The following is a 21,805-nucleotide window of genomic DNA, read 5'->3' as shown; positions in this document are numbered from 1 at the left end:
TTGTTATAAACGACTTCATGCTCTAGAGAGTATGTTGCAAGCCAACGACGGAACAAGTAACGCCACAGTCACGTTATGCGCCGTCCAGGATGAGTGTCACCAAGAATACTCGTGGCAACGTCACCCTTTTCTTAGGGAATCCGTGGCGCAACAGCGCCATGATGCGCCGTGCAAGACGTTTCGCAGAGTTGCTCTTTTAACGTGACAGCACTATACTTTTTTCTGCTCCTTAAGAGTGCAATGAATAAATCGACATGCATGTATTCCAATATACAGATACCTGTTTGTGTCGTCTCAGTACAACTATTCACAACTATATGAATACTGGCACCACCATTTGTAAACTATTCCACTATGAAAATAAGGAAAGTTTAGGAGAGGCTGTGATCACCTCTTTCGTGCAACCGGTAACACCATCTTAGGAGTGTTCACTTGTTCTTGTATTTTGAGCCCATTCTCCCTTTCTTTCTCCTTAAGTCGCTTCTTGCTTCGTCTTCTCCAACTGTGCCTCTGAACCTGTGGAAGCAATTTTGTAGCTTCGGCAGCAACGAAAATCGATCGCTTGGATTGTTTTAGCTTGTGCAGCAAAACGACATATTCCCGCACTAGCGATGCCACAGCTGCAAATTCGTTTGTAAATTCGCACCAAATAGTGCGGGCTTATGGCACCCTACTTGCATTTACGGTTAAGGTAATAGATGCATTTTTGCTACATGTGTGGTTCCAGAACATGAGTACTCATCCGCCCACTTTCATTCCAATACCGTATTAATTCGAGGCGTAGACAAAGAAGTGGCTGTGATTATCATTGTAACGATCGTCCTTCTGCAGCTCCACTAGACATTTTGTACCTCATCAGATAGCTTAGCTTTGAGGCTCACTTCATTCGACTGTTACAGTATATGTGCCCAAATCCGAGTAACGGTTTTTGCAGTGGCACAGAAAAATCAGCCCGCATTTGGAAAGAACCCCGTACAAATATTTTCCGGGGTGGGCTGACAGCAACACATGTGAAGTTCTCACTGTGCTCCCTCCTCGCCCTTGTGTTACTTCGCCCCGCTTGGGCCAACTAAATTATGCAAGCGGCCAGCGCGAACGTTGTGCAGGCCATGTATTGGCACGGAGTGTTCTGCGAAGGCCGCATTACATTGGGTACACAAGCGGCTGCCATAGAAATGCTTAACCTTATCATTATTATTTTATTTTATGAGCAATAATGTGGATTACGATCGAAACTGCGTAGCATATGCTATACAACTCTCAGGTGGCAGATCAAATTATCTTTCGAGCGAATGACATTTTCTTTAAATGTCAATATTTCGGCGCTACGCGACGACACCGAAGGACATTTGAGGTGAATTATATTTAGCGGCGAACCGAGGTTCGGGAGCTCATTCAGTGGCGAATTGACCTCGACAGCAGTTGCGCATCAACAGTGAAGAAAGTTCACTAATACACGAAAAAATACGGTTTCTAAAAAGTGTCAGCAAACATATTTCCCCTTAATATTGTTTTTAAAATGAAGAAAGGCAAACAAGTACTAGGTAAAGAGAAAATCGCGTCCACAATGTGCGCTCTACCCTAATACGGATTTTTCGCGGACTTGTGTCAGCTTGAGATATCAACTGATGTCACCTAAACTGGTGATCTTTCTAATTTTATTTAAAAATATTCCTTTATCTTTTCAAAAAATAGTTCGTATGAAAACATTCTAGATCGAGACCTTTAATTTGTCTCTCCCAGGCCCCAGTGGCGTCACACTCACATTTAACCCAACCTATGACTCACGTGACTATCTCATGAGTGTAACTAGGAAGCAATTTTTAATTTGTCCCACGTGATTCCCCTCAATGAGACCTTTAATTTGATACCCCACAAGCCCTAGTGGCACCACTTTCACTTTTAACCGAATCCATGGCTCACGTGACTATCTCATGACTATAACCAGGAAGAGATTTTAATTTATCCCACGTGATTCCCCTCATCGAGACCTTTAATTTGATACCTCACAAGCCCTAGTGGCACCACTTTGACTTTTAACCCAATTTGTGACTCACGTGACTATCTCGTGACTATAACCAGAAAGTATTTTTTTATTTGTCCCACGTGATTCCTGTAATCCAGACCTTTAATTTGATACCTCACAAGCCCTAGTGGCACCACTTTCACTTTTAACTGAATCCATGACTCACGTGACTAGCTCATGACTATAACCAGAAGCAATTTTTAATTAGTCCCACGTGATTCCCCTCATCGAGACCTTTAATTTGATACCTCACAAGCCCTAGTGGCACCACTCTGACTTTTAACCCAATTCGTGACTCACGTGACTATCTCATGATTATCATAGAGTTTCTCAGAGAAACTCTATGATGATTATAGACCTTATGCAAAAACTGGCGCCCTCTTGCGGGAGCCGCGTGCGCTTCCGCCATGTTGGGGGATTCCCGGATCTCTGGATACCACAGTATACATGATAGCCCGGGGTTAGGGACGCGCACGTCGGCATTTATCGTTGTCCAAGATGCCCAAATACTGCCGTGTAACTAACTTGCTGTGCACAAAGATGATACGAGGACGACCACAGAAATAGCATACACATCTTTTTTTTTATTTCTCAACGGAAGCATGATTCGAACCCTGCATGAAGTCGCTTGCGGGTGTCGACTTACCTTCGCGCAGTAAATTATAGCTAGATCGCATGCATAGTCACGAAACGAATAATATGTGCAGGACTAAAAAGGCCCCAAAGTGAGCTATTTTCTAGCACTGTATTTGCTGCCGAGCACTCCTGGCGCACTCACTGCTTTGGTCAGCTCGTACTTTGTGTGGGATGAGTTTTGAATCTGCCGTTCGTGCTTTGCGCGCCCGTGTTTTCTTTTTATTCTGGACGTTCGGTGGGCTTTTATGCAAGTACTAAGCGTTCTTTCGTTTGCCAAACGTTACAGGAAATTAAGGATCCGTGAGAGTTGCAACCTTCACGTAGCGCCATGAGTAGCGCAAGTAACGTACCTAGTAACCCGTGTAGCGGTCATTTACCGCTCGTCGCCTGCTGTTTGACCGTAGCCTATTTTCCCAAGATCAAAATTTTCGAGCGGTGTTTTATAAGCGGTAGTGTGCACCCAGTTTTGTTGTCCAGGGAGCGAGCAGGGGACGCTCAGCGGTCACCACGAGGCACGCGCTGACCAGCGCTCGACAATTTATTGGTAATTTAATTATTAATTGGCAATTTAGTGGTAATATATTGACAATGTTTAAACGGCTGGGGAAGAGCTTTTCAAAAAAATTTTGTTGGGGGCATTACATTATGGTTTTCTTGACGCTGAATTCGAAAAACATGCTTATTTTGTGTGTAAATACACCCAAACCATCTTTTTTCGTCAAAACAAACGACCCCTGCCTGCGGGCGTGGTGAGAGCCCTGGCTGCCTTTCGCGATTGGCTGGCGGCAGATGATGTCATATTCGGAAGTGCCGGCGCTGCGGTGACCGCTCTGCCTGAAGTTCTCCTTCTGTTCCCGTTCAGATATGGGCCAGAAGGTCCTCTGGTGAATGGAGGGCTCACACAATCTTTCCTTAGAATAGGAGAGCCTGAGGGAAGTATAAACGCAACAGGTTCGCTTGCGGCGAGATTTAGAAAGTGGTTCTCCGCCGACGACTCATGGCCGACTTGTTTCTCGGTTGCAGGGAAGTTGCGCAGATATTGGTTCGCCGCCTTCACTACCAGCGCTAGTCACAATTCCTAGCACAATTTTTCAACCCACCATCATCCCCATCCTCGAATGTGGAACTTTGTTTTTACATTTTGACAGGCGGGAACAAGCTCTGTGCAGCGGCCTGCGATGCGCACGGGCAGCGTGGCCGCCGCCGGTCGCCGCGTCGCGCAGATCTGCTGGTGCCGGGTAGCTGCTCGGCCAGTCAGCGGAACGTGGCATTGCTGCACATACGCATGTTTTAGAATAGGGGAGCCGAACGTTGGTCGCCCGCCAAAAGGTAGAGGAACCCAAGCGCAGCACGCTGGTCCCCGACGGGCTTTAGAACGCCTTCCCCAACAGCTCCAGCCGGCTCAGGTTGCACGGATAGCCGCTGATGTTGGGAACTTTAGGCTTAGCACCAAGGGTCGCTGCTATCTCTACAATTGCGAACGACTATCGTTAACACAGTTTTTCACCACACTATCATCCCCTTTCTCGCATGTGGAACCTTATTCTTACGTTGATAGTCATTCTAGCGATCGGTGCTGTGCTCATTCTTGCGCGCAGGTAACGCCATCGATCGGCCTCTCGCCGCATCTCGTGCTCGGGCAGGTTCGTTTGCTGCCATCGATTAGCCTCCGCGACCGGTCGGCGCTCCGCATCGCGATGCAAATTCGATTACCTCTTTCGAAATCACCTTGGATGACAATCCCCAGCACAATTTTTCACTACACTGTCATCCTCTTTTCGCGACGGCCTTGGGTAGCATTTCGGCTGGCGTACCCGCAAATTTTCCCGCCATTTTTTCACGGGGCCACCATGGTTTCCAGACCAGGACTGCCCTCTGTTGATTAGCTCGCATCATCCGTAAAGGCCGCGGATCTGTCAGCCCGCTCTGAGTTACAAACCCCTGCGCACTCGCGCCGCGGGCTTGGGCTCAAGCCCGGGTTTTTTTCGCTTCGTCCCCATGGTTGCCTTTCTGGCAAAAAAATGTGTGAGTCATATGACTAATATTATCAGGGTAACGACGGTTGCACTTTTTAACAACACGGAAACACGCGTGCTCCACATTCACACGCCAGGGCATGTCCAGAGCATTTTTGCAATTTTCTTTTGCGGGTGGCGCTGTTGAACGGCGCCAGCAGTGCCACCTGTCCCTTGTTCGGGCCCCTATCGGCAGGTACCCATGGCGGAGGGCGATCGCGCGAAAACGGCGTTCATCATTCCTGACGGCCTGTATGAATTCGACATTATGCCTGTGCAACTCTCCTGCCACGTTCGAGAGGATGATGGACCCCATTTTGCGCGGCCTGAAGTGGAACATGTGTCTCTGTTATCTCGATGACATCGTCATTTTTTCCCGACTTCGACACTCATTTGAGGCGCCTGGAGCAGGTTCTGACTTGCCTTGCCAATGCCAGATTGCAAGTCAGCATGAAGAAATGCCACTTTGCGGCGCGAAAGTTGACCATACTGGGCCACGTTGTGTCGAAGGAGGGAATTCTTCCCGATGCCACCAAACTTCGCGCGGTCGCCGAGTTCCCTAAACCGACTACCAGCTTTATTGGACTATGGTCATATTTCCGCTGCTTCATCCGCAACTTTGCCGCCATAATTGCGCCCTTGACGGCGCTTCTCGGCAAGGAAAGCGGAATTGGCGCTTGGTCGAGGGATTGCGATGAAGCCTTCGCAAAGTTACGGCGGCACCTTACTTCCCCCCCTATTTTGCGACACTTGACCCGACCGCACCAACCGAAATGCACAGGATGCCAGCGGCGCCGGAATCGGTGCTGTGCTTGCCCAACGAAAAGCTGGTTTTTACGATTATGCCGTCGCTTATGCCAGTCGTACGCTCACAAAAGCTGAGTTAAATTATTCGGTCACCGAAAAGGAGTATGGGCGCTTACAAAATTTCGACCATATTTGTACGGTCGTCCTTTTGACGTTGTGACGGACCACCACGCGTTGTGTTGGTTGTCGTCGCTCGAAGACCCGTCTGGCCGCCTTGGTCGCTGGGCTCTGCGACTTCAAGAGCATGACATCCGTGTGCTGTACCGTTCCGGCCGGAAGCATTCAGACGCCGACGCTCTGTCTCGCTCCCCCCTACCGGCGGAAGACTCGTGCTCCGTTTCTGTTGATGCCGGCCTGTCGTCTCTCGACATCACGGACATGCCAGCTGAGCAGCGCAAGGACCCTTGGATTGCTTCGCTTATCGACCAGGGTGTCTAGCAACCGGGAAAACAGGGAAAAGTCAGGAAATTGTCAGGGAATTTTTCAATCAAATAGTACCAGTCAGAGAAAACCACTTCGGGGCCTGCTTACAGTTTCAGAATAGGGGAAACCAGTGTTGGGGCTCCCAAGAAGTTACCGAACACAACACGTTCGCATGCGACGAAAGCGTGAACCGCATGAAACTTTTTCTGGTTTTTCTGCAAGCGAAAACGCGCCGCGCACGCTCGAGGCGCGCTGACGCCGCCGCGAAAATCACCCGCACAGTGCGTGTCGAGCGGCAGGCGCCGGCAACATGGCGGCTGCAGCGGCCGCGGAGTAGGGCGATAGCTCCAACGACCGCTTCTAACTGCTCTTTAAAATGCTACTCAAGGCACAAACACACTTGCTTGTGCAGGAAAGGAGCCACCGCAGGCACGAAATCGTCGACGCGGCCATGACAATACCGCGCACGAATCGCATGCAGAAACTCGCCGTGCGGTTCACGCAGCTCGCAGCTAGCTTAGGTTGCTGGTTGCACTTGCGCAGAGGGCCGATGTCATCATCATCATCATCACCAGCCTATCTACGCGCACTGCAGGTCAAACGCCTCTCCCATTATTCTCCAATTATCCCGGTCCTGTGCCAACTGTGACCAATTTATCCCCGCAAACTTCTTGATCTCATCTGCCCATCTAACTTTCTGCCGCCCCCTGCAGCGCTTGCCTTCTCTAGGGATCCACTCTGTTACCCTTAATGACCAACGGTTATCTTGCCTTCGCATTACATGCCCTGCCCACGTCCATTTCTTCTTCTTAATCTCTACTAATATGTCCTTAACACGCGTTTGTTCCCTGACCCAGTCCGCACTCTTCTTGTCCCTTAATGTTACACCTATCATTTTTCGCTCCATTGCCCGCTGAGTCGTTCTCAATTTAAGTTGAACCCTCTTAGTGAGCCTCCAAGTTTCTGCCCCGTAGGTGAGTACCGGTAAGGTGCAGCTGTCATACACTTTCTTCTTCAGCGACAATGGTAGGGTGCTATTATCTGAGAATGTCTGCCGTATGCACTTCACCCCATTCTGATCCTTCTAATTATCTCTGCCTCAGGGTTGGGATCTGGGGTAACAACTTGGCCTAAGTAGATATATTGGCTTACCACTTCCACTGCCTCGCCCCCTATCCCAAACTGCTGTGCTGTCCCGAGGTTATTGATCATTACTTTGGTTTTCTGCATATTAATTTTCAGGCCCACGGTTCTACTCTGTTCGTCCAGTGCAGAAAGCATGCTTTGCAATTCGTCCCCCGAGTTACTTAGCAAGGCAACGTCATCAGCAAATCTGAGGTTACTGAGGTATTCTCCATTAACCCTTACTCCCACCTGTTCCCAATCCAACGTTCTGAATACTTCTTGTAAACATTTTACTGCTCTCCTTATGGAGGATGATGGTAGCTGTGGACCCATTGTAGATATTCTCTAGTATTTTTACATAATGCTCATCTACCCCCTGGTTCCGTAATGCCTGAAGGACTGCTAGGGTTTCGATCGAGTCAAATGCTTTTTCATAATCTATGAATGCTATATATATAGGGGTTCAGTATACTCCGCGCACTTCTCTATCACCTGATTGATCGTGTGAATACGGTCCATTGTTGAATAGCCTTTACGGAACGCTGCTTGTTCTTTAGGTTGACTGAAATCTAAGGTTGCAGAAATTCTGTTAGCGATTACCTTGGTAAGTACCTTGTAGACGACTAACAGTAAGCTGATCGGCCTGTAATTTTTAAAGTCCTTCATGTCGCCTTTCTATGGATTAGGATGATGTTTGCGTTCTTCCAAGATTCCGGTACACTTGCGGTCATTAAGCATTGCGTATAGTTTGCCAGTTTTTCAAGTACAATTTCTCCGCCATCCTTCAAGAGGTCGGATGTTATCTGATCCTCACCAGGTGCTTTGCCCCCTTTCATTTCTTTCAAAGCCTTCCTTACTTCTTCGGTCGTTACTGGTAGGATGTCTATCTCCTCTGAACTACTGTCTCGTTCGGCATTATCCTGTATGTCCCGGCTACTGTACAGATCCCTATAGAACTCCTCGGCCACTGTGACTATTTTATTCCTATTTGTGATGACATTGCCTTGCTTATCTTGAAGTGCGTACATCTGATTTTTCCCCACGCCAAGACGCCCACGCCAAGAGGGGCGATGGAGGTGGTGCCCAAATCGCACGCACAACGCGCTTTTTTTTTCAGTGAATTTTAAAAGTCAGCGCTTTTTGGGAGCTTATCTTGAAAGAACTTCTTTCTTATGGCATCAGGAGCCAGAATTACGTAATCAAAAAGGAGCATGACATTTTAGCGTGAACCGCGTGGGGCGTTTTCTGCTCGGCAAAATGCACCGCATGCGCTGCTGAGCACGAGGTCGCAGGTTCGATTCCCGGCCGCGGCGGCCGCTTTTCTGATGGAGGCGAAAAGCAAAAACGCCCGTGTGTACGAGATTTCGGCGCACGATAAAGATCCCCAGGTGGTCAAAATTAATCCGGAGCCCTCCACTACGGCGCGCCTCATCGCCTGCGTTGCGTCGGCGCGTTAAACCCCACAATCAATCAATCAAAATGCACCGCGCACGTCACAGACGCTCTGACAGTGCCGCGGAACCGCCTGCACGCTGCGCGCGGTGCTGCCGCCAGCGGCAACATGGCGGCGGCTTCAACCGCGAAGTGGTGACGGGAGCTCGAGCGACCGCTTCTAAGCGCTCTCTAAAATGCCACACAAGGCACGCACGAAGTTGCTTGTGAGGTAAAGGAGCTTATAATGTGGGCGAAAACGGTACTATAAAACATCATCTGCGCTGCTAGAGAAAGCGCCCATGCAATACCTGCCGGATTGGTAAGCCTAAACATCTCTGGCGGGGCCATCCGGCTGTCTCGAGAGCTTCGAAACTGCCGCCATGAGGAGTGCGGCTCTTCATTGGTGCAAGTCGGCAGGCTCGTCCCACTGCCTCGCGCGACGCGCGTCATTTTCTGAGCGAGGCAGAAGCTGCCGCGCGCGCGAATCGTCGACGCGGGCGTCGAAAAATCGCACACGCAACGCCGACGCGCCCGAATCGCGTGCAAAAACGCCCCATGCGGTTCACGTTGCATGTCGAGCCAGGACAATAAAAAAAAAAAAGCAAAAGGTGCTCGCTGAAGCGCAACTTAAAGCTTCTATCCCGCAAGATGACAAACTCTGAAGCCGTAACAGAAGGCAAGCAAACCTCAAACTGAAGTTAATCAAAGTGCATTTTGAGAATTAGGGCACTTGCAACAAATGTGTTTTCCTTATGATATAATGTGTTTTGTATATGCTTTTTATATGCTTCACGGACCATTTCCACAAAATGGCGCCTGTTGTATAGGTCAGGGAATTTTGTTTAAAATGGTAATGGAAAACTTGGAAAAGTCAGGGAAATTGAATTAGGCAATTTGCTAGACACCCTGTCGACTTCCTCTCTGGCGTGTCCTCTGCTCAAGAATCTCGTGCGCTGCGCTGCCAAGCTGCCCACTTTGCGCTCCGTGACGAAATTATTTATTTATTTTATTTATTATTTAGCAATACTGCTAGCCCCAACGTGGGGCCATAGCAAAGTGGGTGTACATGGTACAAGAACAAAATCAACAGTACAATACCAAAGTCAGAACACAGAACAATGCACTTCAAACAACATGGAAAAGATTTCACATGCAAAGCAAAAAAAAATAAATAAAAAAAAGCAAGCATGGCTAGGCAGATATCAATTTTTCAAATTCCTCAATACTGGTTGATTCAATAATTTTACTGTCGAGCTCATTCCATTCTTTGACAGTGCGCGGCATGCAAAGCAAAAAAGAATAAATAAAAAAAAGCAAGCATGGCTAGGCAGATATCAATTTTTCAAAGTCCTCAATACTGGTTGATTCAATAATTTTACTGTCGAGCTCATTCCATTCTTTGACAGTGCGCGGAAGAAAGGAATACTTGAAAACATTATTTTTGGGCTGGAAAGGAACGACAGTGTGTTTGTGACGTTGTCTGGTAGAATAACCGGTAGAGAAGTTTAAGTATTCACCTGTGGTGCTATTTATCCGACCCTTAACTATCTTAAAGAAGAACAACAAACGGGCAATTCTATTCCTTTCTGATGTTCGTTTCAATCCGGCTTTGGCAACCAATTCAGAGACTGACGTTGGGCCGTATTTATTGAAAATAAATCTGACAGCCTTGTTTTTGATTCTATCTAGTTTATGGATATTGACATTGGTGTAAGGATCCCAGATAATGTTTCCATAATCAAGAATGGGTTGGATAAGAGATTTGTATGCTAAAAGTTTAGTGTCATATGACGAATATCTAAGAGAACGTCTCAAAAAATGTAATTTCATCATTGCATTATTAGCTATGTAGTTGATATGTCGATCCCAGTGGAGGTTGCTACATATATGCAAGCCGAGATACTTGTACTCAGTTACTCGATTCAGGATATTTCCATCAGCTGTGTAATTATAAACAAGGGTACACTTCTTATTTGTTATCGACATAGCCACACTTTTCTGATAGTTGACACACATTTGCCAAGAACTACACCATTTCATGAGTTTCTCAATTTCTGTGTTAAGCTTTACTTGGTCTTCGACTGTGTGAATAAGGGAATACAGTGCACAATCATCAGCATATAAACATATTTTAACACAGCAGTTATCAACAATATCATTAATGAACAGTAAAAATAATAACGGGCCGAGCACAGAGCCCTGGGGGACCCCTGAGCCAACAGGTAACATGTTTGAGGGAGTGTCTTTAAAAACAACGTATTGCTGCCGGGATGTTAGATACGATTTAATCCAGTTACACAGTTGCCGATTTTTCAATATAGCGTTCAGTTTAAGGAGCAATTTAGTATGGAAAATCTTGTCAAATGCTTTGGCAAAATCTAAAAAAACTACATCTATCTGCTTTCTCTCATTAATAGCTGCGGCGAAGTCATGTGTCATTTCTACCAGTTGAGTTACAGTAGAGTAACCACGCCGGAATCCATGTTGCATTGGTGTTAATATTGAGTAATTTTCCAAGAAGACCGTAATATGCTTATGAATAAGATGTTCAAGGATTTTACAACACGTACATGTTAAAGCTATAGGACGATAGTTGGAAATAAGCTGCTTATCGCCATTTTTAAACAGTGGTTTTATCTTGGAAATTCTCCAGTCATCAGGCAAGGTACCCGTCGAAAGAGATGTACTGTAAATAATTAACAAAAATTTAGATGACCACTCAGCGTACCGTTTAAGGAATGCATTAGGTATATTATCCGGTCCATCTGATTTTTTCACATCTAAATTAAGCAAGAGGTTAAATATTCCACTTTCTGTTATTTCCATATCTTCAATTGGAGGCAATGTCTGGAAATTGTCAAATAAGGGTATGCTACCATCATCTTTTGAAAAAACAGTTTCAAAGTGGGTGTTGAAGGCCTCAGAAATCTTAGCAGCATCGGATGTAAAATCATTGCCTACGTTAAAGGTATTTGTACTTGAGGTCTTCGATGTGATGGTCCTCCAAAACTTAGCTGGTGCCTCCTTTACCAGAGTGCTTAAACGCACGTTATAGAAGTTAAAACGTTCCTGCTTCATCTTTTTCTTAAGTTCACGAGAAAGCATTGCCACTTCAGCGATACGTTTTTGACTACTGTTCTTTTTAATTTGTTTCCTAAGACGGTTTAATTTTCTTTTAATGTGAATGCTATCACGTGTTATCCAAGGATTCTTAGAAATGATTTTTCGGTACTTGACAGGTACAAAGAGCTGAATGCAGGCGTGAATTGTATTTTTAAATTTCAGCCACACTGAATTGACGTCATACACTTCAGTGACCGTACTACTGCTAAGTTCGTCGTAGGCTATTTCGAGTCTGTCTAATATAGATGTATCATCAGCAGCCGAGAAGTCAGGGAAATGAGATACCTTAACCATGGGCTTCTGCAGTAACGAAGAAAACTCTATTAAAACACCTTTATGGTCGGAAATTCCCTCAACTATTTCACATTTAGAATCACCACGAATACTTGAACTAACAAAAACAAGGTCAAGCACAGATTTACTAGTTCCGTGAACACGTGTGTACTCTTTAACTAGTTGGGTTAAGCCAAATTGAAATGCAATATCAATTAATAATTCATTATTATTTGCATCGCTTCTGCCAGCCGAAAGAGTGTTCCAATTAATGCCAGGAAGGTTAAAATCACCACACAAAATAAATTTAGTGTTATCAGTTGTATTGCAATCAATGTACTTTCTAAGATTCTCTAGTACTTCTAAATCACTCGTGGGTGGTCGATATACAACGCCAACAATCGTATATTGGCCCTCGTGAAACAGCTTACAAAAGAGTGCTTCAACTTCTGCGGCATCAGACATTCTAGCCACGTTCAAATTTTTCTTGAAAAGAAGGGCAACTCCCCCACCACGAGAGTTGCGATCACGACGATAAACATAAAAATTTGGGGGAGTGAATTCGTTATCATAAACACCACTGTGAAGCCAGGTTTCAGCAAGCGCGATAACATCCGGCTCGTGAATTGCCACCAAGTGTTCAAGATCAAGACCCTTATTCACGATACTTCGACAGTTTACATTAAGCAGCTTTAAGGAATTGCAACCAGTTGTTCGTCATGTTTAGTGGCGTTTAGGAAAACGAACAATAGAACCGCTGGTATCGTCCCACATGTAAAGAACATCGTTAATGGACACTTTGTCGAAGATCAGCTTCACTTTCTGTTTATTTTTCTTATTTTCTGCGGTGCAGTCCCATAATTTTGATCTAATTTCCCGGACTTTCTGAGAAAAGTCTTCTGTGATATAGTAATCTGACCCCTTAAGTTTAGCGCAGTTTTTTATAATTGCAAGCTTTTCGCGGAAGTCAAGTAATTTCACGATGACAGGCCGCGTCTTATCAGGCCGTTTACTGCCAAGTCTGTGACATCTTTCTATTCCTGATACAGTAAGCTTGAGCCGGTCATGAAAAAGTTTGGGTTACACTCTCCCGTAATGAAGCAGGAGTTTCGCCAGTGGGTTCCTCAAGACCATGAATAATAATGTTGTTGCGATGACTGCGATTTTCTAGATCATCAATTTTGCTTACCATAGAAACAACACTTTTTTGCAGTATGCAAACTTCAGATTCAACGGCTTCCAGTTTGCCTTGCGTCAAGGATAAGTTGGCAAGAGCCGTCTCCAGCGAATCAAGCCTACCCTTTCATTCGGTCAGTGTGTCAGATAATGTATTCTGCACAGCACTGAAGTCGTTCATGCGCTTGATAATTTCTTTCTGGCCTGTAAGAATATTGAGTATCAGGTCGCGATCACCTAAATCTGAGAGCGATGCTTTGAACTCGGATACGCCTTCATCGTTATCAGAATCAGGACCCGGATTTTGCTCGACATCCCCACATTGTACAATCAAGTCAACAAAAACGCACAAAATGGAATAAACATCATTTAGCACATGGGGGCAAAGCAGCAGCACTAAGCAAACATCATTACTACGAACACACTTAGCATTGGGCAGATAACTAACCTGCACAAGAAAGAAGGCGTGCTTGTTCAGCATTGCTGTCGATGTGCTGCCACATTGCCCACTGAAATGCCAGAGGGACGTCGGCCGGTATAAGTAGCTGTCAAGTCGTGACGTCACTCCGAAGGAGACGCTGTAGTCGGTAGCTTCCACGCGTTCGTACAGCATCGGCTCGATGAAATCGCACATTGTCGAGACGGTGAATGCGTCCCTTCCTTCTCGAACTACGGCAGCTGGCGAATCCAAGCGGAGGGAAGCATTTTCCAAGGCAAGCGCATGCTCACCAAAGGCGACAGTCAAAATCTGCACAAGAAAGAAGACGTGCTTGTTCAGCATTGCTGTCGACGTGCTGCCACATTGCCCACTCATAACCGCGTACATACTCTTTAGGCGCAACTTCCAATCAGGAGGTCGCAAATGGTTACTCGTAATACCTCCCCATTTGCGCACGGGCATATGCGCATCCTTCCACGCTGACCCCAGCTGCGCTCACGCCGGTGTGTTAAAAAACGTATCAGCGGCTTCGCCTGTCACGGGACGGGACAATACCCGCTGCGCGATGGCCCACCACCAAGGATGACGACGAAGAACTGTGTGCGTGGCGCAGCCAGGCCGGGCGCGGTTATGTAAATAGTTCTTTACCATTATGTAAATACATCGCTTCATCGCTACATGGTTCATGTCATCTGCCGCCACGTTACAATAAATAAATAAATAAATAAATATATATATATATATATATATATATATATATATATAGTACTGGAGATAGTAGTCCCTGACAAGGCGACATCCTATGTGGTTCATGTGCGCCAATCTCTCTTGTGCAGTGGATGGGGTATTGGGGTATGCGCCGTGAGAAGGACTGTTATGCGCGGACGGTGATGGTAGGCGCAAGGTTCTGGGCGCGAGACGAAGCACGACCAGTATCGCGTGGCTCGGAACGCGAGCGTGCTCTAAGAGAACGTGCTGAGACATCGGCCTTCGCTGGCTTGCTCGTTATGGCTCTTTTCAAACGTCTCGCTGGCCTCCAGCTGTAAACCCCTTATAATAAATAAATATATATATATATATATTAGTAACCCTTAAGCGTAGTTACCCAAGGGTTCGCGGACAATAAAAGAAAAATATAACAGCGCGGCTCTGCTGGGATTCGAACCCCGGTCTTTTGCGGGCGAAGCGAGTATTCTACCACTGCGCCACACTTTGGAGTCTTGCGATTGCAACGCCTCTAAGCAATTTGTCTTACCCGTTGTGTGCTTCACTTTTGGTGCATTGAAAGTATAGGCGTTTGAACCACTCGGTGTTCTAGTTCACTCTAGCTCAGCTGCCTGTTCTACTGATTTTGCCACGCCATGGTCTCCATGCTGTGACACAGCGCTCGCACGCAGGTTGGTGCGCGCGTGCGGGGTACTGTTAAATATTGGCCCCCATGGGCACATGAATTGCAATGGAGCAGGTGCCATTGTATGTGCCGCCGTGCGCACAGTAGTGGCTACAGTGATTGTCGGGCACAGAAGAGGCGATGCTCTTCAGCATCCTGGGCGCAGCTCTGCTTACAACAGTGGATTTCCATTTTTCTGAACATGAAGCAGACATATTTGCTTCTGTGATTTCACAGCTGCAACATGGTTGTTTTAAATGTTTTCGAATGCACTGTGTGTAAAAACATTTACTTAGAACAACTCACCTTCTTTTTTAAAAAGCTACTTGATTATAATTTTTGTTTTGTATATTTATTGAGGTTTTGGTATGTTCACTCCTTGAACTTTCAAGTTTAATTTGCTATATCTGTATAATGCTCTTCCCTATTCCTTCTACCTTTTAAGCAATGTACTGCTATAATTTTTCACTACGTACAAGTTCTTAAATATTTTTTTGTTCATTAGTTCCCTTTTCCTGGTTAGCAGCCCCCAGCCTGCAATACCATGCTACAAAATGAACATCATATGTTCTGAATATTAGATGGGTGTCAGAACAGCTCTAAAGCGAGATATGTGTACACTTTTCGGGTTATTTCTTGTTTTACTTCCAGGCCACATGATGAAAACAGTGAAATAGTATCCAAACAACGTCTCTCAGAATTTATTATAGGGAGGTCTTTTTGTTGTGATTTTCTTCTGGCACTTCAACAACCTCAAAAGCTGAAATTAGTTCTTTTTGTTGTGATTTTCTTGTGGCACTTCAACAACAAAAGCTGAAATTAGTTGTTCCAGACTGCTTCTAAATTGCCTTTTGGTGTTCCAAAAATGCTCCACAATAACTTTTTTTTTTGTGCTTCGAAAATTGCTCCAAATTGTTATTCCCGAGTAGCATCGCTGGTAATGGAGAATGTGACCGTGTACAGCTTGTGCTGTAAGAGTGGCCAAACAAATTTTTTTTTCGTGTTTTTCTGTACAAAAAATGTGGTTGAGCCCTCTTTCAAATGGATCAGTACAATGCGAAAGTGAAAAATGCCTTCTCAGGAGCAGTTGAATGTTTCTTGTGCATCGATGTGAACTTGTCCATCGCTATTTATATTTCGTCGGTATGGCACCGTTTGATGCATCAACATTAGGCACTGGATTACACGCGCCGGAGCATTCCGTAAATCCAACTGAAACCACAGGTGCTCGCAACCTGTTCGAACAAAACGGAACTGGTTGTCAGTGAATCGTTTGGTGAAATCACGGTCCGCTACAGTGAAAGGAGCATGATTTGCGAGTCGGCAGCTCTTCTGGGTGGCCTCGGGGACTGAGGTCCTGCTGGCGGGTCGCTTTGGCAAAGGTGCGACCACTTCGGTCATGCTCCGTGGCGTGTGAGGCACAGTTCGCGGTTTTGACCGTGAATGCGGGAACGCGTTCCACTTCTCGCTGGCATGTATCTCGTCGCACCAAAGTAGCCGTCAGCGTGACCATCGCCAGTCGGCATTTTTCTGACGCGGGGCCACCACACCCGCAGCCAACTATCGGAGCTCATTGGCGTCACGACGCACTGCTTCGCTTCACCTGCCCTCGGCGGCAGCCCCGTCCGTGTGGTGGAGATTGTTCTGGGGAAGGACACGAGGCGCGTTCGCAGAGCTGCATTGGAGTTGGCAGAGTGTCTCGCCCCTCCCGTTGCGGGCAGACTGGTCGTGGGCTCCAAACCCAGTGGAACTGTTTCGGGTGACGTCATTTCCGTGACGGTTAGGACGTCGGTGTGCCCCGGCATGAAACACTGTCGTGTTAAAAGCCCAGCATGAAAGCCTGTTCTCTGGTTGGTTTTCACAGGATGCTGACGAGCTGCTGAGAAACTTCTTGGGCCGAGAACCCCAGATGGATGCCTTCCTCGTCAGCAAGGGCCTTGCACCCGCAAGCAGCTGAGCGCTCCTTCTTCCAAGTCCACGGCCCTTCAGCTTTTTCTTTTGTGTGGAGTCTCCCGCTTTTCTTAAGTATCGCTTCCCACTTTTTACTGGGACTTGTAGCTCTTCAAAGAGGGTGCTGCCTCGTGGTGCCACATGGTGTCTCGGGTGTGTGTAAAGGCAGATGTGCATTTGTGTGCCGTGGAATAAAGGATGTTGCAATTTTATTGCTGTCGATACACCACCACATGCCTGAAAATGTGTACTGCAGGAAGTGAATGTGAGTGCACGTGTCCTAAGGTTCTCCGGTGCCTGGCAACGATTTTCACATGCAGGCGATGACGGTCTGTGTATTACAGGCTCCGAGAAACTCTGCGTGGAGGGGGGAAAGAACGAAACGGCGAAAATTTGGGGGGAGGGAGAAGTGGCCTGTTAGTGCACAGAGCAACAATTGAGGATCATGGACGTTGTCAACCTTTTTCAGCCACTATTGCTGTGGTGCACTGAGTAGCACTCTTGCAAGACCCCCGCACGGGGCACCTTGAGTAATCTTGGTGACGGTGAGTGGCGACACCGCGTACCCCGAGCCCCCTATACTTAAGCTGTTGCCTACCGTGGCGAGAAGTTGAAAGGTGAAGGGTTAGAAGCCGTGAACGGTGGCCGTCGGAGCCTTGGGCGAGCTCCGGCCGATGGGCTCCCTGCCTGTCTACCAGGCAGGGAGCTCCGGGACCTCTTTGACTACCAGGGTAAGGTCAAAGGACAAAGTACCCCCGTCTCCCTGCTTTTATACTATGATATATGGTTTCCAAATTTTCTAAATCCAAAGATCGGCCCCCTAAAAAGGGCCGCACCGAAGTATCCTTTCCTCCGTTGCCAACGACGAGTTTCCCAAAGCCGGACAACTATGCTAGGTTTTTGGTAATTGAATCTGTTGATGCGTCCAACCCCCTTGCCACAAAGTGTCTTCCTGATCTCCAAATTTCTTGAGGGCATTGTTGGTCAGTCCTACAAAGCCAAAAAACTTAGAACAGGAGAAGTTCTTGTAGAAGTGAATGACAAGCAACAAGCTACAAATCTCTTGACTCAAACTCGCATCGCAGATCTCGACATCAGGGTCACACCCCACCGCAGCCTTAATAGCTCCCAGGGTGTGATCTCTGAGTCAGATCTGATGAAAAACTGAAACCGATCTGTTGGAAGGCCTTAAGGACCAAGGTGTGACAGCAGTGAGGCGTATCATGATTCGTCAAAATAACAAGGAAATCCTAACAAAACATGTAATATTGACTGTCGACCATTCCACAGTTCCTGAATCAGTAAATGCAGGTTTCATTCATTTCCCCGTCAGGCCATACATCCCCAACCCGCGCCGGTGTTTTAAATGCCAGCGGTTTGGGCATGCACTACCGCCTGTCGTGGTCGACTAACATGCGCCAAGTGCGCACAACACGATCATCCATCTGACAACTGCCCATCGCAAACCTTCATCTGTGCTAACTGCCAGGGACCCCACGGGGCCTACTCTAGAACATGCGAGAAATTCAAACAAGAGAAGGAGATAATCAAGGTGAAAGTCACTGAGAACCTTACCTTCCCAGAGGCGCGAAGAGGTTCGCCTCTTTGCCCCTGGGGAGGTACGCCGACGCAGCTCGCCGGGGGGCGGAGCGGCGTCTGGTGTCCACAGGGACCCAGTTCAGCGAGTCTGACCTAATCCCGCCTCCGCCCCCCGCTGGGTTGCCTCACGCAGCCCAACCCGGCACCAAGCCGCTTGCTGAGGCAGCAGCGGTTGTGGTGCCAACCTCTTCCCTCGGGACCGGGGCCGCTCCCGTCCCTGCCTCCCCGTCCTCCAGTACGTTGGCGGGTGCCGAGAGGATGGACACCACGGGCCCCGCACCGGCTCCCACCGCCACCGCACCGTTCGTGCCACCTCTGGTGCCCCGGACGCCCTCGGCGGTGGCGGCTCAAATGAAGGGCTCCCGAGGGGGGGCCAAGTCCGGGGGGCCCGGTCCTTCGGGCATCCCTCGGACATCCGACGACGAGATAGATGTCGGGCCGTTCCTGCCTTCAAAGCTGCGCAAGGAGCGGCCACCGACTTCCAAGCCTACAGAAAGGCCCAAAAAGCCCAATCCCAGAGTAACAGCCCTGAAAGACCACACACACACACACACACACACACACACACACACACACACACACACACACACACACACACACACACACACACACACACACACACACACACACACACACACACACACACACACACACACACACACACACACACACACACACACACACACACACACACACACACACACACACACACACACACACACACACACACACACACACACACACACACACACACACACACACACACACACACACACACACACACACACACACACACACACACACACACACACACACACACACACACACACACACACACACACACACACACACACACACACACACACACACACACACACACACACACACACACACACACACACACACACACACACACACACACACACACACACACACACACACACACACACACACACACACACACACACACACACACACACACACACACACACACACACACACACACACACACACACACACACACACACACACACACACACACACACACACACACACACACACACACACACACACACACACACACACACACACACACACACACACACACACACACACACACACACACACACACACACACACACACACACACACACACACACACACACACACACACACACACACACACACACACACACACACACACACACACACACACACACACACACACACACACACACACACACACACACACACACACACACACACACACACACACACACACACACACACACACACACACACACACACACACACACACACACACACACACACACACACACACACACACACACACACACACACACACACACACGCGCACGCGCACGCACGCACGAGGTCGCGGGTTTGATTCCCGGCCGCGGCGGCCGCTTTTCTGATGGAGGCGAAAAGCAAAAACGCCCGTGTGTACGAGATTTCGGCGCACGATAAAGATCCCCAGGTGGTCAAAATTAATCCGGAGCCCTCCACTACGGCGCGCCTCATCGCCTGCGTTGCGTCGGCGCGTTAAACCCCACAATCAATCAAGCACGCACGCACGCACACACACACACACCAGTCATTCTTAAATGTAAATAATGGGAACAGACAACATCATTCAATGGAACTGTAGAGGCCTTATCAACAATCTAGATGTGTACGAGATACTTCATTCACATCAGCCAAGTCTCATGTGTCTTCAGGAAACACACCTAAATAGTAAACACACTAACTTCTTGAATAGCTACTTGGTATTTCGAAAAGGCAGGCACACTTGCACTTATTCTTCAGGTGGTGTGGCCGTAGCCCGAAAATCCTTAGCGTGTCACACCATCCACCTAAACACCATGCTTGAAGCTGTCGCGATTCGAACAATTATTTATGATGGGTTAATTAATTAATTAGATAGGTTAAATGCTCCCTCTACATCCCTCCGGATTATCAACTATCGAACACTGATTTTGAGGCTCTGATAGATCAACTACCTGAACTGTACTTAGTCTTAGGCGATTAGTCTTAGGCGACCTCAATGCACATAATTCAATCTGGGGCTCTTCCCGCACAGATGCCCGAGGTCGCCTATTTGAAAAATTTCTAACATCATCGGGAGCATGCCTTTTTAACAAAAACCAATAATATAACATAGGACGAAACAGTTATTCACATCTTGACTTTGCTCACATCTTGACTTTGCTCTTGGCTCTGCAGTTCTTTTCCCATTTCTTGAGTGGCATGTGGACACAAGCCTATATAGTAGCGACCACTTCCCCACCAAATTGACATACATAGGCAAAGGTACAAACACTTCCCCCTCGCATAAAAGGTTCAATGAGGGAAGAGCAAACTGGAGTACATTCTCAGAAATATCTAAACTGCACTACACATCCATAAAACACCTACACGTAGAAGAGGCGACCCAACTGCTTACGGCGCACATCCTCGACGCAGCCGAAAAGTCCATTCCCCAGCCCTCCGGTGCCCCACGCAACCCAAGAAGGCCCTGGTGGAACGAGGACTGCAGGCGGGCGCGAGAGGCCCAGAACAAGGCGTGGGGTGTCCTTCGCCGGTACCCCACGTCAGATAACCTCATTTCTTTTAAACGGGCAGAGGCTTTTGGGAATTGAGTGCGTCGTGAGGCGAAAAGGGAGAGTTGGCCCACCTTCCGCGCACTTCCATCAACTCATACACTGACACACAAAGTCTGGACACGAATACGAAAAATAAAAGGACAACAGACACACAGCTTGCCCCTGGTTAGTACAACAGGGGACACACTGGAAGACCAGGTTAACACACTTGCACAACACTTCGAACACGTGTCCAGTTTTAAACACTTTCATGAAACACAAAACATCTGCGGAGAAGTCACTGCGTGATAGCAACAAGTCGCACACTTCTTACAATTCTCCTTTTTCAATTTATGAGCTGAAGGCTGCTTTGACCACATGTAAACCTTCAGCTCCAGGTGCAGATAAGATTACTTACACAATGATACAATTCTTACACTCAGACACCCTTGAAACACTCCTACACCTATACAACAAAATATGGCTTTCGGGGCACATTCCTCGCTCTTGGAGAGAGGCCATAGTAGTGGCTATCCTAAAGGAAGGGAAGGACCCTTCCTCTCCCGCCAGTTATCGTCCCATTGCCCTGACAAGCTGCCTGTGTAAGCTCTTTGAGAAGATGATAAACAGGAGACTCGTGTACTTCCTTGAGTACAATGGTCTTCTTGAGAGCTGCCAGGCAGGCTTCCGGGCAGGGCGATCCACAAATGATCAGCTTGTTGCATTAGATTCATACATCAAAGATGCCTTTATACACCAACAGTATTGCATGACCGTATTTTTTGA

General features: G+C 47.5%; 1 protein-coding gene across 3 annotated transcripts in view; it reads left to right on the top strand.

Annotated features, from left to right (window-relative positions):
* LOC144177733 (thimet oligopeptidase-like) overlaps window positions 1-17,029 on the top strand; it is a 108,828-nt gene extending 91,799 nt beyond the window's left edge. For all 3 annotated transcript variants that reach the window (XM_077705314.1, XM_077705312.1, XM_077705313.1), the window contains one exon: window positions 16,732-17,029. In XM_077705314.1, coding sequence (XP_077561440.1) covers window positions 16,732-16,824 — 93 coding nt within the window. In that variant the 3' untranslated portion in view covers window positions 16,825-17,029. The remainder of the gene's footprint in view (window positions 1-16,731) is intronic.
* The last annotated feature ends 4,776 nt before the right edge of the window (window positions 17,030-21,805 follow it).

This window comes from Haemaphysalis longicornis, unplaced genomic scaffold, assembly GCF_048455015.1.
Source record: "Haemaphysalis longicornis isolate Haplotype H1 unplaced genomic scaffold, Haemaphysalis longicornis Haplotype H1 scaffold_30, whole genome shotgun sequence".
Taxonomy (NCBI): domain Eukaryota; kingdom Metazoa; phylum Arthropoda; class Arachnida; order Ixodida; family Ixodidae; genus Haemaphysalis; species Haemaphysalis longicornis.
Note: the sequence above shows the minus strand (reverse complement) of the source record. Positions and strands in the feature narration are given on the sequence as shown.